The sequence below is a fragment of the Solea senegalensis genome, linkage group LG2 (genome assembly GCF_019176455.1).
Source record: "Solea senegalensis isolate Sse05_10M linkage group LG2, IFAPA_SoseM_1, whole genome shotgun sequence".
Taxonomy (NCBI): Eukaryota; Metazoa; Chordata; class Actinopteri; order Pleuronectiformes; family Soleidae; genus Solea; species Solea senegalensis.
The window spans coordinates 9,260,494-9,276,682 of NC_058022.1; the positions used below are offsets into that span (position 1 = coordinate 9,260,494).

At 41.2% G+C, this 16,189-nt stretch overlaps 1 protein-coding gene across 7 annotated transcripts in view; it reads left to right on the forward strand.

The window, feature by feature from the left end:
* The window catches only part of pard3bb (par-3 family cell polarity regulator beta b), a 181,684-nt gene that overhangs the window by 68,600 nt on the left and 96,895 nt on the right, over nucleotides 1-16,189 (forward strand). For all 7 annotated transcript variants that reach the window (XM_044013098.1, XM_044013106.1, XM_044013123.1 and 4 more), the window contains exons 11-15: nucleotides 1,040-1,179; nucleotides 1,351-1,479; nucleotides 9,279-9,470; nucleotides 9,885-10,043; nucleotides 15,282-15,429. In XM_044013098.1, coding sequence (XP_043869033.1) covers nucleotides 1,040-1,179; nucleotides 1,351-1,479; nucleotides 9,279-9,470; nucleotides 9,885-10,043; nucleotides 15,282-15,429 — 768 coding nt within the window. The remainder of the gene's footprint in view (nucleotides 1-1,039; nucleotides 1,180-1,350; nucleotides 1,480-9,278; nucleotides 9,471-9,884; nucleotides 10,044-15,281; nucleotides 15,430-16,189) is intronic.

The following is a 16,189-nucleotide window of genomic DNA, read 5'->3' on the forward strand; positions in this document are numbered from 1 at the left end:
TAAAAGGGATCTACACATCTTTGTCACTGTGTGCAAATGGGAACTGTTTACCATTTAAATTGAAAAGAAAGTTATCGGCAATAAATACAATGTAGAGCTGTTAAAGTTTGTAGCGTCACATCTGTTCATTTTTCCCCCACTTATGATGTATTTGTTCCATTTCACAATGATCTTTACTAAGTGTCTTTTGTTTCTTTTCATTTGCTGAATGTATGTAATTGTCCCGCTTTATGTCTCTTGCTGTTCGGCCCCGGCGTTCTGCTTATTTCAATAAATCTTTTTTTTCCCCTTTCTCTGGCTGACTCTTCTTCCCCTCGTCCTCCCTCTCTCCATCTTCCTGATTCCCCGTCTTCAGGGTCTATTAAGTCTTTATTGATCTGTTCATTTCTGCTGATATGAATTCATACTGGACCAAACTGCTGACTTGGCTCTGCTAAAGAGACCGGATTAAATGAGGTCTATAAAACACATAACCAGTCCCTTGTGCTCCGTGTGTGGCCTTTTTTCGTCCATGTGTGCGTGTCTGTGGATGCTTTCATACACATTATCTGGGCCTGTTTTTCACTGATTACTATTTTAATCTTCATCACTTCTCTTTCCAGAACATTCACTCCTCATTTCCACTCTGTTACACTCACTCCTCTTTTACCTTTTTTTCCTCCTTGTCGCATCCTCATTTTCTTTTCCTCCTCTATGCCCTGCACTTGAACCCTTTTTTTTTTTAAAACCTTCACACCTGCAGCAGATACTGTAGCAGCAGCTGTAGCTAAAGGGTTTAAAAATAGCACACACACACACACACACACACACACACAAACAAACAAACAATCTCCTTGGGCTTCAAATAATCATTCCTAGAGAATGTCATCCCGGGCTGAGTCAACATCGCTGTATTTTCAGGAGTAGTTCAGGGTGTGTGTGCATATGAGTCTCAGGTTGGACACATTTGTGCTTTTGAAATTTCATGTGTTGATATTGCCCTCGCCGTGCACAGTGCACATCTCTGTTAAATTGCCCCTTTGTGCGTTTGTGCGTCTAGGCTCAGAAGGTCTTGGTTTCACCGTCGTAACCAGAGACTCGTCGGTCCACGGTCCCGGTCCCATTCTCGTTAAAAACATTCTGACACGTGGAGCTGCTGTCAAAGATGGACGCCTGCAGTCTGGGGACCGCATACTCGAGGTACGGTGCAGCCCTTCAGTACTTCTGCTGGACACGAGTAATCAATACCGCCCTCCCTCCAGTCCAGAATTGTGTGATTTACGACAATACGGTTGTTATAAGGCAGGAAAACAAGCACAGAGGGGGGGGAAAAAAGTTGTTTGTTTGATGCTTGTGTGTGTTTTTGTGTAGGTAAACGGCGTGGACATCACCGGTGTGGGCCAAGAGGAGCTGGTGTCGATGCTTCGAAGCACGCGACAGGGAGAGAGCGTTAGCCTCGTGGTCCTGCGGCAGGAGGACATGTTCCTGCCTCGAGAGATGGTAAGAACTTAATCCCAGAGCAGTTTGTTTTTGTCCGCCAGTGAAACAAGACTATGGTGGAGGAGTGGTCAAGGAAAATGGTTTCTTTTCTCATTTATTTTTTTATTTTTATTAAGACAGTTTCAGCTCCCTTTAATTTTGCACTCTTTGGTCCAATCAACAGGCTTGCCTGGATGATGCACAGCTCAGAAGTCTATAGAGAGGCTTTTCTTTTAATTATCTGATGCACCTGTACAATATTAATCTGGTTTATGCGCTATATCACAATGTAACACAGTGCTTTATAAGACTCCATTTAGACTGAGTTGAGTGAACACATTGTAAAGCTTTTGCTGGTGAGGATTTAGTGCTGGGATGCCCCACATTGCCTCATTGATTCTGTGAATTTCAACACTTGTTTTGATTTCAATAAACTGCTCTTTTATTAATCCTTGTTCTATTTTTCTACGCCTTTTCCTTTCATCTATATGCATGATCAACACTTGTGCACGCTCAGACATTTTCTCACTCTTGGTGAAAATAATAGCTCTTATTTCATCCTTTTCATGCACGGGCTTTTAACCCTTTCCTGTTTGCTTATAATGCAGCAGCTGCTTTACTTCAGTAAGTCAGTATCTCTTGAGTTTCTTCCACACATCTGCTCTTTTAGCATGACTTTCATTTTTTTCCCCTCACTATTTGAACTTGTCACTTGCTCACACACCGACGGTAGAATAAAGGGGAGGAAAAAAATGAAGACATTTTTACTCTTTTAGAATATAAGAGTGTCATTTTTAATTTTGCCCATTTATTTATTTTTTGCTTGTGTCTGTTCTCTGTCCCTCAGTCATGTCTTTGGCTCATGTTCTTGAGTGAATCATTTTCTCCTTTTATGCTGTTTTCTGTCTCTTTTCCTTCTGTGTCTCTGTCCGCTCTTATCGACTGATGTTTCCTCAACGGCTGCCAGGAAGCGCTATGCACACACACACACACACACACACTCGTGACCTTGAGCCTTGTAGGAAATTCCGACAGGAAAGTCAACAATGTGCTGAGTGTGTACATGTTAACATTTAGGAATATTTTGGATCGTTGTATCCTCTGGTCTGAACTCACTGCTCACTACTCCTCCTGGTATAATGGACAAATAGTATGATTTTGATTCACTTTCAATCCTGTTCCATTTAGTGTGTCATCTCCAAACCTCTCTCCACAGCTGTGCCATACCTCTACCTCTAACAACCTTGTTTATACTTGATGATGTCTGCTGAGTCACATAGTTGTTCTATGATGAGAATAGATACACTCTTTAGGACCTTTTATTCGCACATTTGTTTTCACACCTCTTGTATATCTAATCCGCTTCATTTAAGCATTAAAAGAGACGTGTGATAGAAGTTTCCCCGCTTCGCTTTGTTATGTACGACTCCTCTCTAAGACTTCAGCACAATTTGATCATCTCTATGGTATACAGAGCTGCTTATTAAGACAAATCTACTCAGCCTGGTTTCCCTTGGACACCTCCTTTGTGCGCGACATATTGCCTCACTCTTTTTCACTTGTTCAAGAGCAAGAAACAGCTTGAAACTGATGTGTGTGTGTGTGTATGCTTGCACGTGGCTGTGTGTGTGTGTGAGTCAGAGAGAAACAGTTGGAGAGAGAACTGTCATCTTGCAACTCTTCTATGTACGGTATTTGCCTGCCTCTCCCTTCTTCCCTCTCCCTCGCTCTCTCTCAGTCTCACCCTCATCGTCTCTTTCTGACTGGCAGTGCGTCCCACTAGAATTCACCTCTGTCTAATTAACAGCTGATGGTGTTTGCTCGACAGTCACAACAGATTTCAGGAGCAAATGTGTTTGCAGTTCTGCACAGTGGAGCTGTAAACAGACTCCTTAATTGAAAGTTTATATATATATAATACAGCTTGTTGCGGTAAGTGTTTGTGCAAGTGTGTGGGAGGGATCATTTTAGGACAGTGGTGGTCAGCCATTAGTTTTTTTAAGTAGCTTAAACGTTTGTTTTCTACCGCCTTTGTTACATTTCTTTAAATGAGTTGCTCAGAATACTCTTAGTCATGTGGTCATCTCTCAGAACAGCTGAGATCACATTGTTACACCCACACGCTCACACCGGGGGTCGGCATGTGAGATTAGAAAGTGTTTGACCATGAGTAAATGTTTTCTAATCTATCTATCTGTACTCTAATTAACTTTTTTTTTTACAGGAGATTAGCCACCCTCGGTTATTTTTATTTATAACTAGCACTCAGTGTGCAGATATACACTATAAAGTCACAACTTTGAAATCTCCTCGGATGCGACGGAAAGAGGCATGACATCATTTGTTTCATGGAGCATTCGGCTGCTTAACAAGCTCTGAAGTTGGCATTCTGCACATTATTGTACTTCTCACTGACACTCCTTTATGAAATCACGCCATGCCTTAATGATGCGTATTGTTTAGTGCAGTAATGCACGGTGGATGATATCTGGTCGTTTATGTGTAATGGGGTTTTTTATGCTCTCAGTGCAAGACAATTTCCCTTTTTGGGCAATAAATAAAATGTTTAATTCATTCATTTTCGTTCATTTCCACTTTGAGGCAATTTTGCCGTGTCATTGTTCAAAGAAGTTACAAAAGCTAGGAGCCATAAACAGATTGATGTCACTTTTTGACCAAGTGTAATCATGGTACACTGTCACTGTTTCCATCAGTGTTTAGTTTTGTTTAGTTGCTGATAACTGATAGTTTTGTCATTAATACTTTTTGTTGTGAGCTCAGTTTTTTCGTTTTAGACAAGTTGCAGTTAATTTTTCCTCGGGCTGACTATGAAAGTTTCTTCTTCTTCTTTCCTTTTCAAGATTTGACGTGAAGGAAGGTTTGTGCCAGCTTGTTTGTGTTTACAGAGAGGAAACAGAAGAAGGATAATGATGAAATGATGGAAGGATCTTGTCTGTCTTCTCCTCCCCCTCTTCCGTTGTCTCGTTTTAGTCCACCATCTGGTGTTGTCTGCTAAAGTCTGTGCTCGCTGTAGAACAAAGACTTTACACCACCTCTACACACACACACACACACACAGACACACACGCACTCATCGTGACATACAGTCGTAGAATGTACACGTCCCACAGTAATGCACCTCAAGTGTACGTCCGCATGCTGCGTTGTCATTTTGCAAAAAAGACGACAGACACACACACACACACACAGAGACACACACACAGAGACATGGACACATATACTCACTCACTCAGTCGTAAAACATAAAAAGACATTTATTTTTGTAATTGTCTGCGCACATAAACAAGCATGCTCCTGCTGTGTCGGCTACAGCCTTGTCAATAAAGTCTGGTAAATAACAAAACATTGACATCAAACGCCAATCAGCACACTGATAAAGGCATATTGTGCTTAAACTAATATGAAATATCGACACATATTTTTTCAGTCTTTGTTTTCACAGACAAATCACTCATGAGAAGCGCTTAGTTCACGCTCAATTTAAGTATCCACTCCACAACAATTGCGGCAGTAAAGATGCCCACTTCCATCATTTAGAAGCAAGTTGTAATTTTACTGTATGTGTATATTTAATGCCACAAAAAAAAAGCGAAGGTTGCACACAAATCATTCCACACATTTTAACATCAAACTGCCAAATAAAGTAACAGTGATCTTGTGGAGGCAGATCTCAGACCAGACGTTTTGATTCATGGTTCGGAGCAAACCAGATGAAAGCAGATCACGCTGGGGTGTGGTGGGATTTGTTTCATTTTATCCCTCGCTGTGTACCCCGCCTTTAATACAAAAAAAAAAAAAAACATAAACCATGAGCCACACAAAAGCTGATTATATGTAAGCAAACCATTCACAAACACACTTTGGCAACGGACGGAGACGCCTGAATGAGAGGTTTAAGTGCGACTGTGTAGCTGCGCTCTTGGCATCCAGCATGTGATGAGCTGCAAGACAATCATCATCTCTCTATTCTTTTCCTGTTGTTGTTTTAATTTAATTTTTTTTCCCCGCAACTTGCAGGAAACATTCTCCTTTATGCCAGATGCTACAGACACACGCACACGCACACGCACACGCACACGCACACGCACACACATCGGTAAACAGTTGTCAGCTGGTGATAGAGCACATTCAAAACAAAACAACTTTATTAAACAGTGTCTTCATTCTGAATATCCCCCCCATCCATCACTGCTGAAGCCTGTGTGTGTGTGTGTGTGTGTGTGTGTGTGTGTCTGATGTCTCTCTCTCTTTCTCCGTGTGCGTCTACAGTATGCGTGCGTGTTACATCTTGCTTTCTATCGTCACTGATGTGACCTCATAGAATCACAACAGTAGATCTCCCATCTGTTACAAGCTCAGAGACCTGTCTACACACACACACACACACACACACTCACTGGCAGCTTGGCGTGTCTGCTGGAGCTGCCATCATCCCAGTCGGGAGCAGTTGGGCTATCACTTCTCTCTTCTCTCTCTGGCTCAGTGTCTCATCTCACATCTCTGCAGTTTGGTGAAGGTTTATCAGCTCCTTCATTATCCTATCATCTACAGTCACTGCTGTGTCTCAAGGCCCTTAGCACGAGTGTCGCGCCCATTCAGCCATATCAATCGGGGCTTGAAGTCACTTAGAAATGGGCAATGGGTGTAACTTGGCAAAGGAAGACGTCGTTATTAACCAGTTAAGGCGCTGTTTTGTCAAGACCCGTAGCAACAGTTTTGTTTGGAGTGATAAATGCTGGATTTTTTAAGGCGGTTCCTAAAACTTTTTGGATTCAAATTAAATTGCATTTCAGGAAAGTGGTTTCTTGACCTACAAGAGTAAAGCTGGCACAGAGAATGTAAACTGGGAGGAAAAGCTATCATGGCTCATGTAACAAACTATTTTGTTTTAACAAAAAAAAGCGAGAGGATCTTCTCTTTTGCACCATCACAGGCATGAAACACGATTTAAACAGGTTCATGTTAATGATGACCTGATGTGGGAGTCTGGGAAACGACGAGATATACATATTTATTTCAAGTCTTGACCTAAAACGGATAAGAAGTTGTGGAGTTCAGACTTCAACGGTGACTGGCGAACATTATGACACCTCCAACACTGGCAATATCTCACATATCCAAGAGGTCTGCACATGCCCGTGTGTTTCTGACACTCAATCTGTCTGCTTGTTTTGCCTTTTGACGCACAACCACATGCCCTTTTCATACATTTTTTGTTTCTGCTCTCACACCCACTCACCAGCTACAGCTGAACAAAAAACAAACAAACACAAAACATCCCGATTTAAGGCTAAAAATCACTGCAAATTGTGTTTTAATATTTGACTTCGTTGAAGGCAACAGCGTACGTATGCCAACTGTTGCCAAGAAGCAGTCTGGTGTTCATGGAGGGGCGGGGGGCGGCGGCGGGGTTGCGCGGGGGGGGCTTCGGCTCATGAACAGACAGCTGCCAAGACCACACCATGACATCTTGTAGCGTTGGAAAATGAACTTTTGTGCCACCAACATCTGCTGCATGTCTCACAGGACCTGTGGGCTGACTTTTCCTGCTTGCACTGAAGCAACCAGAGTGCACGTCTTTTAAGAGGAGACGGGACACTAAGGACTTTAGACACGTCAGATTATAAAGACTGTAGCATTAGTCTAAGTAGTCTTAAATACAAAAAACAGTTGTGTGCATATACCTTTTTCTGGTTTGACCTTGTCTCTTTATTTGTCCCCATAGAGACCAAATCCAAGTCCAAGAATTAAATTAAGATGAATAGTACTTATGTCAAGGTATGTGTTAAACACACAGAGTGGATGTACAGTTTCCCGGTTGAGGCTAATCAGGAAGGAAGAATATATTGTAACTCTGCCGTTTACAAACAAGTCATTTTGAACGGGAGTCTATGGGAAAATGAGCCTCCCTTTCACTTGATTTACGTCAGTTAAGATTTCCCTTTCAGTCACTCGTTTTTTGGCTCTATTTCAATAGAATTTGGTCAATAATATTCCATATTTAGAGGAATATGGGTGATAGAGCACAGCACATATGAGTTGCAAAACCCAGCGAGGTTTCAAAGCGAGAGTCGATCTCACAGGCTGATTATTTATTTTGTAAATAATCAGGAGGAGGCCACACATGAAAAATGAACTCAATATACATTTGCACATTTTTTTATTTTTTTTTTATCAGATTGCACATAACATTTCACAGCTCTGTGGGTGGTCTCAACACTCCTTTCATTCAGGCATTGGCACCCTAAACAAAATAAATAAATAAATAAATGAATTAACGTGACATGAGCACAGGAAGGAGTCAGATAAAGAATCCAATCTGAAAAGTTACCAAGTCATGCCTTTGCTTAGGACAGAATCTCAGGAAAAAAAAAACACATTAACGGTGTAATTATGTGCTGAAAGAAGGTAACATTTCTCCTGTGGTGGTTTTAAAGTTCTTTTCAAGGTTGTTGCGTCTTCCTATCAGGTCTGGACAGTCCGTCTGATTGGGGGGAGGTTTTCCAGCAGGGAAAACGGCTTTCTGCCGAGTAGAGGACTTGTGTCAGCTTAACGCTGTTAAACCTACAATCCCCACAGACAAACAGTGTCTAAACCTGACACTGCTGACCCACGCAAGCACACACACACACACACACACACACACACACACACACACACACACACACACACACACACACACACACACACACACACACACACAGGCAGACCAAATTCATCCATACATTATGGGGCGGCCACATACACACAGAACTAGACTTTCTATCGTAAGTGCATTCAGGCATTATGGATTTCTGGCTAATGCACACATGCAGTCATTATTGTACATAGACAATAATGAATTCATACAGACTCGCGAGTGCTGTCAACACACACTCTCTTTATATACTGTATACACTGAAAATTCTTTGGATGGATTTAGTCCCATTCTAAAAAAACAAAACAAAAATGATGATATTTCTCAACATAGTTGAAATCAGGAAGCACAATTTTTGAAAAATACTACCTCTATTCTCGTAATCAAAGCTAAATGCAAATCGGTGAAGTATTTCTTTAAATACCAAGCCCAGATTAATTATAACTGTAGTTCCATAATGAGAATCTAAGCTTTCACACATTTATCTGAGTTTATTCCCTTTTTCTGAATACCTGTAACTTGTCAATATGGTTCAGGTATAATCCATGTGAAGTGCGACCGTTCTTTTTCTCCCACTGGGCTTTCACCGGCTTCTAACACGCATAATATTCTTCTGGCAGGATCCATTTACTTTCTTTGTTGCAGATTTTGTTTTGCTCCCCTTCCCTTATTCTGTCCCGCACTTAGTCCTTACTGCTATACCCTTTTTCTTGCTTGGCGTTTCACCATTTTTCTGGGTTTATTATAGTCTTTTTTTTTTTCTTGTCCTCTCTACAATCTTTCTTTCCTTTCCATACAAGCTCACGCTGAGTACTTTTGGCCCTCTGGCTTTCTGTGTTTGCTGTATTCTCAATTACCTCTTGAAAATGCACAGGTCATTTTATTGATATTGCCGAGCTGAGAAAGGCAAAGAAAGATGGGTACATAAAAGCAGCTAGTCCAAATGGCTTTTTCCACTACTTCTTCATTCAAAAATAAAACTGGCGCTGACACTATTTTTTTTTTTTTTCTGCCCCACTCATAAGTATTTAGCTGCTTGTGAGGGTTTGTCTCAAATGAAAAAGCTTTTAGTTTAGGGTTTGGGCACTTTTCAAGGTGACTGCTGTGTCCTCACCCGTCTCCCTTTCTCCCCCCCCCCTCCGTTGCTCTCTCCCACCCTCAGAAGGAGGAGGTGTCCCGAGTACCTGGCTTTGTTGTGGAGAACGGGAAGGAGCAGCTGATGTTCGAGGTTCCCCTGAATGACACCGGCTCGGCAGGGCTGGGCGTCAGCCTCAAAGGGAACAAGTCCAGGGAGACGGGAGAGGATCTGGGAATCTTCATCAAGTCCATCATACACGGAGGGGCGGCGTACAAGGTGACACGGTGTTTCCGCACATGTGCAAATGCTAAGCGCACGTGACGTGTCAAGGAGAGCTCACGTTCTTGATTAATAACTGTTATAACCCGGGACACGTCGTCGAAAAGCAGAGGAAACGGGCAGCCGAGCGAGTAGATGAGCACATGTGCCCCAATCACCTGTGTGCAGCTTTTAGTTTTTGTGCAGAGTCTGCTGTAAAAGCACTGAACAGTAAATAACACTGCAGGGGAGGTGATGGGGGAGTCTCTGCTAATGTGGTCAGAGCTGAGTGGAGAAAGTCGTGTGTGTGTCACTGAAGTTTTAGGCTTTCTTGATTTGTTCTGAATTCCATCGAGTGGGTTCAGTCGGTGAAGGCGAGAGGTGTGTGTGTGTGTGCGTTAGTAACGGTTGTGTATTCCTGTGTGTGTACAGGATGGCCGTCTGTCCATCAATGACCAGCTGGTCGCCGTAAACGGAGAGACGCTGCTGGGACGCTCCAATCACGACGCCATGGAGACGCTGCGCCGCTCGATGTCGCACGAGGGGAACGTGAGGGGGACCATTCAGCTCGTGGTGCTGAGGGTTCTGAAGGTAAACACTCGTCGATAGCAGAGCTGCAGTTACTTGTCTTTTGAAGAAATAATCAGCACCTATTTAACGAATCAATAAAACAAAAGAAAAGTTTTCCTTAAAGTGAACATATTGTGGAGTTTTTTTGTATGATTGAAATTGGGTATTTTGACTATTGATCGGACAACACAAGAACACACATCTGGACTCTAAAGGGTTCCTGCAGAACTATACTTTAGAGGAGAGATTAGGCAAATTAGCGTGATGATGTGTGAGTGACGTAGATGTTTTACTCCAATCCTTCATTGTACATCAAAGATGTTTCTGTTTACCACAGAGTTCATTTGTTGCAGATTAATAATTGATAGACTTTACATAAAGCAATTATTTCTGTAGCTATCAGTTTGTTGGTGGTGGTGATTGTCATATAAACACACACACACAGGTTTGTCTGACATTTTGGATGTGCACAGTGGAAGAGATGAATCTCAGGTTTATGCCAAGTTGGCGGGAGTGAGCGAGAAAGAAAAAGTAAATAAAAGAAGACGCGCGGCTTCACTGCTGTGTTCAGCCGCAGCTAACGGAGATCCTTTATGTGATAATAAGTGTCCAGCATGATCAGATCGTCACGAGTCTGTGTTTGGGCACATTAGACTGCGGGCCGCCACAGCCGAGGTGAACAGGAAAGAGTGTTTCTAACAACACGCGGCAGAAATGACAACAGCAGTGGAGTGAGGAGCTCCAGTAACAAAACAATTGATCTTTTTGTTGTGGTTGCCTGACATCAACATTTATCCATGTAGCTGTTCATTCTTCATGCCTGGTTTTCGTTGCCGACTAGTGTGACTGTTGATGTTTGGAGGGGTGGTGTCTTTATAACCTTTAGCACGACGTCTTATCCATATTATTTTCTGTTTTTCTTTTATATAATGTGCAAAAATGTTGGATGATAGCCAGGTGTGTTCAGTGCTACAAGCTTTACCCCGAATGTTAAAAAAGGACAAAGAGAAGAAAAACACCCTGAGCAGGGTCCAGGTTTAGTTTTTGTATTAACATCCATCCTGAGTGATCTGATCACGTGTAAAATACAGGTCTGAATGCTCCCTATCCGTCCTTAAACCACATTCAGAGACAGTGTGAGGACGCACGTGGTCATTTTCCTGAGCATGAATACATGCAGTCTGTCCTCCCGCTGCAGTTTCTCAGGATTAGAGCTGCAGCTAACGATTATTTTCATAATCCATTAATCTGTTGTTTTTTTTCTCGATTAATCGTTTGTTCAATAAAATGTCAGAAAACCTTAAAAAATGTTGATCGGTGTTTGTCAGACCTGGAAATGATGATGTTCTCAAATGTCTGGTTTTGTCCACAAACCAAAAACGATTCACTTTAAATGATTTCTTTGTTATGCAGAGCAAAGACATGAAGAAAATATTCACATTTAAGAAGCTTAAACAATCAGGAATCTTGTTTTAATCAGGAAAAAAGCTTCGAACCGATTATCAAAATGGTTGTCGATTAATTTAGTAATCGATTAATAACTGATTAATTGTTTCAGCTCTACACAGGATTTTCCACATTCATCAGCACCCGTACATTCATGATTTCTTTCTTTATTTTTTCTAATGGCTGATCATTCCAACTCCTCTACCTGATTCGAAGCTCAATGTTGACGATCATAAAAAGAGATTTTTGTAGGTAAATAAATAAATAAGGTAAGAAAGAAAGTAAAACCTACAGTACGTCTAGTCTATTCGTAGTAAACTTGTTTTTTATCGCCAACGAAAGCCTGAATCTGGGTTAGGACTCCTGCTGTTCAAATAAGAGCACAGTCATGCTTCTGTCACTTGATAAAGAGAAAAAAGAAACTCACACACCTCCTTTTTTCTATGTCTTATGTCTTCTCGCTCAGCCCCATTGCCTCCGTCTCTTTCCAGACACCCTTGACTCGAGTCTTTCTGTTCCTTTTCTCCTCTCTTTTACTGGCGGCACCAGTAAAAGAGCATTTACACTTGAACGGCCCCATGTTCAGATTCCGTCTCTGCGCTCCTCTTCGAGTGCGAGCATGTGCACGTGTTCTCCATTCGGCCGCGGTGTACTTTTATGTCTCGCTGTTTTCCAGTTGATGCACGGCACCACTGAATGTTTGTGTAAGCCCCTGCCCTCGCAAAGCCGGGTTGTTGGCTCAACTGTGCACGGCCCGCTGAGAGTACAGGAATGACAAATACACCCCCGTGTTTTGTGTTTGCTCACAAACAACGGAGAGAAAATGCAAAAATGATGTGTTTGGAGATTACGCTTTAAGTGCGTTTCAACCCGTCTGATACACTGTCACGTAGATGGTATGTTCCACAAAAGAGGAACTCGCACATTGACTGTGTTTAATCACAAAATGTAAAACCTTTATCATAAGGTCATTAAATGAAGCCTCATTAGTTTTGAAGTACGTGCAGGTAATCGGTGAATATTGAGGAAATACGTGCCAGCAGTGATACGATATGGGCTTTACAGGACTCCACCAGTACCTTGACGGTTAAAGCTTTTGGCAACATCAAAGCTTCTCATCCGTGTTTTCCTCTTTGTCTTAAGAGTGGAAGGCAGGATTAAAAAGAGGGAGATAAAGGCCCCGTGGATAAGAGACTGTACCTTTTTAAAAGCCTGTTTGGGCTTCAGTATTGATGCTTTTAACATTTCAGAAGTGGACCACTCAAGTTTTTCTCTCTCTCTCTTCCACTGATCTTTTTTTTTTCCTTCTTCCTTTTGTCTTTTAGTCTTTTTCTGTCTCACCTCTGACTCTATTCATCTCCAGCCAGCTCTCATTCAATCACTCCCCTTTATCCCGCTGCTGCTTTTATGCAGTAACCGCTCAAGTACACACTGCCTTGTCTCCATATAATATGATAAACTGACATTTTTTTATTTTTTTATTTACAGTTACAGATAAAGCAAAGCAGAGACACACCTTCAAGGACTCCCTCGTGTATTTCCCCTTGACTAGGAATTGTGGAATTAGAAAATAGTCAGTGTATTATTTCAGATCACAGCATGGGAATTGATGTCCTAGTCTTTACGGTCACGTTTTATGTACATACACAGTTTATACGTCCAGATCATTTTTAATGGATGGAACCCGAAACTTCTGATTTGAAGACTTCTGTACCAGCGTCATGACGTGATCCAATCGCTGAACGTCGTTTGCCGGCCTGTGTGCATTTTATATTTTGCCTATGCACTCTTGGCCCTCCTCTTAACTCTCGTCACTTATAACAGCCTGGCTGGACACACTCATTTGTGAAGTCTTAGCGTCAGCGTTAAGGCCGTTCATTTTGGAGATTTCAAAGTGTTTAAAAACATCAATATGCCTTTTTTTTGTGCCACATTTGTACTTCACAGCAGAGAAACTGTGTTTAACGTTTAAAGAAAGCCATTCAAACAGTCTTCAGGTTTATTTCTGCGATTAATTACTTTTTTTTTTAGTTGATTGACAGCCCTTGTAATAGGTCCAGGTTCGGCATATACAGAGTCTTGAGGAAATATAGAGTTGTTTTTTTTTTTATAGTACAACCTATAGGCATGAGTGAAAAGTACTCAAAATCTTTAAAATCCGATTGAATCTGTGAAATATGGAAATACGTCACAGTTCAAAGTTCGCTTGGCTAATAAGATAATAATAGTTGTGTATTATTCCCATGACAATTTACCAAAAGTTGGATCCGTGCCGCATGACCACAGAGGGTTAAATGATCAAAAAAAACACATAAACTGATTGTCCAGATTTTTTATTAACATATCCTAAGATGACAATACCACAGTGAGATTGTGAAGTCGTCGTTCAGGGAGCGCGAGACATCGTTTTCACACATGGATTGGCCATCACACATTCCAGACCTTAACCCCACTGCGAATCATCGGGACGTGCTGGACAAGACTTAACGCAGCCGTCCAAGCTCTTGGCGAAACATAAATGCAAATGCGGATTGAAATAATTGTTTTGACTTAGCATAAGCTATGGAATGTATGTCGTAATCAAAGCCAAACGTGGTCCAACAGAGATTCCAGTTTGTGACGGAACTTTTAAGTGTTTCCAAGCGGCAGTCCTGCTGCCAATCATGAGCTGTTGTTTTGCAGAGAAACCCCTCGTGCTCTTTGATTCTTTAGCGTGTCGGCGCTGAAAAGGCGCCCAAACTGCTTTCACAGACGAGGATTTTTGTAGAGAGTTTTTGTACCTTCATGGCATTTTTGGTCTCGGAAAAACCATGTGTTTTCATGAGTCATCACTTTGACGTTGCCTTATGAGATATTCTTTGGTACAGATCCAAGGAGGGCAGGGGAAACACAGTGATCTGTACTTGCCTTTAAATTGGGCAGAAAGAGGGAGTGTGTGTGTCTGTGTGAGTATTATACATGTTAATAAAAACAAGCTATTCTCTGTGCACACAAATGACAAATAGTTACAACTGGAATTCCTAAAAAAATATGCACAAATATATTTGTTTTTCATAATAAAACACATTTAAAGATGTGCATTATAAATTAAATCAAGCCAAAATGACTTTTATTTTGAAAGCGAGGTGCCACCGTCGTCAACAAAGGGCAAAAACAGACAGCTTTTTTATATATATATTTTTTTTTTTCATTATATCTTGATGTCTAAGAGGCTTTGTTATAATTTTTTGTGAGTGCACATGGAGTTTATTTATTTATTTATTTTTATAATTTCGGCCATGGGTTCATTGAAATTTGTAAAAGTAAGAACCAAGCACGTCATTATGAGAGCCTGTGTGTTTTTAATCACAGTTACGTGTCGCGGTACAAGATGGTATCGTGGTTACGAGTCAGTTCTGTTACTTGGTTTTCACGGCTATGGGCGGGTTTTAAAAAACAAAAATGGACCCGTGCAAGTGTCCCACACTTAGACGGACACAGGAGCTCATAGACAAGTGATCAGTGTTGAACATAGTCACGTTCTAATGGGCCATGGGAAATGAGGTCCCCTTTTCACCTTGATCCCTCTCTCTCTTCTTTTTATTCTACCTCTCAAACCCTATTTGTGTTTGAACAGTGGACTACAAAGCGCCCACTTAACCCTCTGTTCATCACCCAAGTGATATTGAATGCTCAGAACCAGATGTTGACATTAAAAAAAACAAACAATCATGTTACCAAGCTTTACTAAACACCTGCATATAAAGTGTTTGTATGAAATACTGTATGTCTTGGAGGTGTTGTCAAGTATAGTTTGATTTCCTTGTGTCTCAGGATCAACACGGCGTTTCACCCAATCGCTCGTTCGACGGCTCCTTTGGCCTCTCCATGAGTCCAGTGAACGGTCAGACGGGATTGGTCGGTCAAGCCAACGGCCCCGTCCTCCCTCCCATGGTGGCCAACTCTTTCTACGGGTCTAATGGTGAGTGATTTGTTTTCTCTGTGGTCAAAAAGGTCAGTGACAGACACTCACAGATATGACGTTTACATGTTTAAATGTAAAGAAACTGCAGTCGGTCAACAATGTGTGCGTTTGTTAAACTAAGCTTGACTTACAGCAGTGTTCTTGGTAAACCTGAACTAATACTTGATCCGTTTATAGACACGTGCATACTGTGTGTACTTGATTACTGGTAGTGTGCTGCCACCTGCGTCAATAAAAAAATAGGATATAACATCATAATATAACATATTATCACTATAAAAAGTGATTGAAATCTGTCGATAGTAATAATTATATACTTTTCTTTGTCAGAGTTGAAGAAACTAGTTAACTTTGGACAGAAATCAACAACCAGAGAAACATTTTTTTTCACAAATCTGAGGTGAAACATTCATATATATATGAATTGAATATTTGTAATATTGATATTAAATTCTCTGCCTGTGAGGTGAGCCTTCAGGAAACCAAAAAAAAAGTTTATGATTAGCATTAGGAGCATTATGATCATTTACTCATAATTCAATCGTTATATTTTAAAAAAAAAGTTGCTCAGGGCAGAATTCTTGCTATTATATCATTATTATCTTTCTCTTTTTGCAACCTGAACAGCATTGAATGTTTGCATATCATACGCAGGAGGTTACGTTAAGCACTACACGAGTATAATCAGGAACAATGTGTCCAAGATTAAACAAACTCAAAGCAAACATAAAGAAAACACTCCGTTCTTAATGAGATA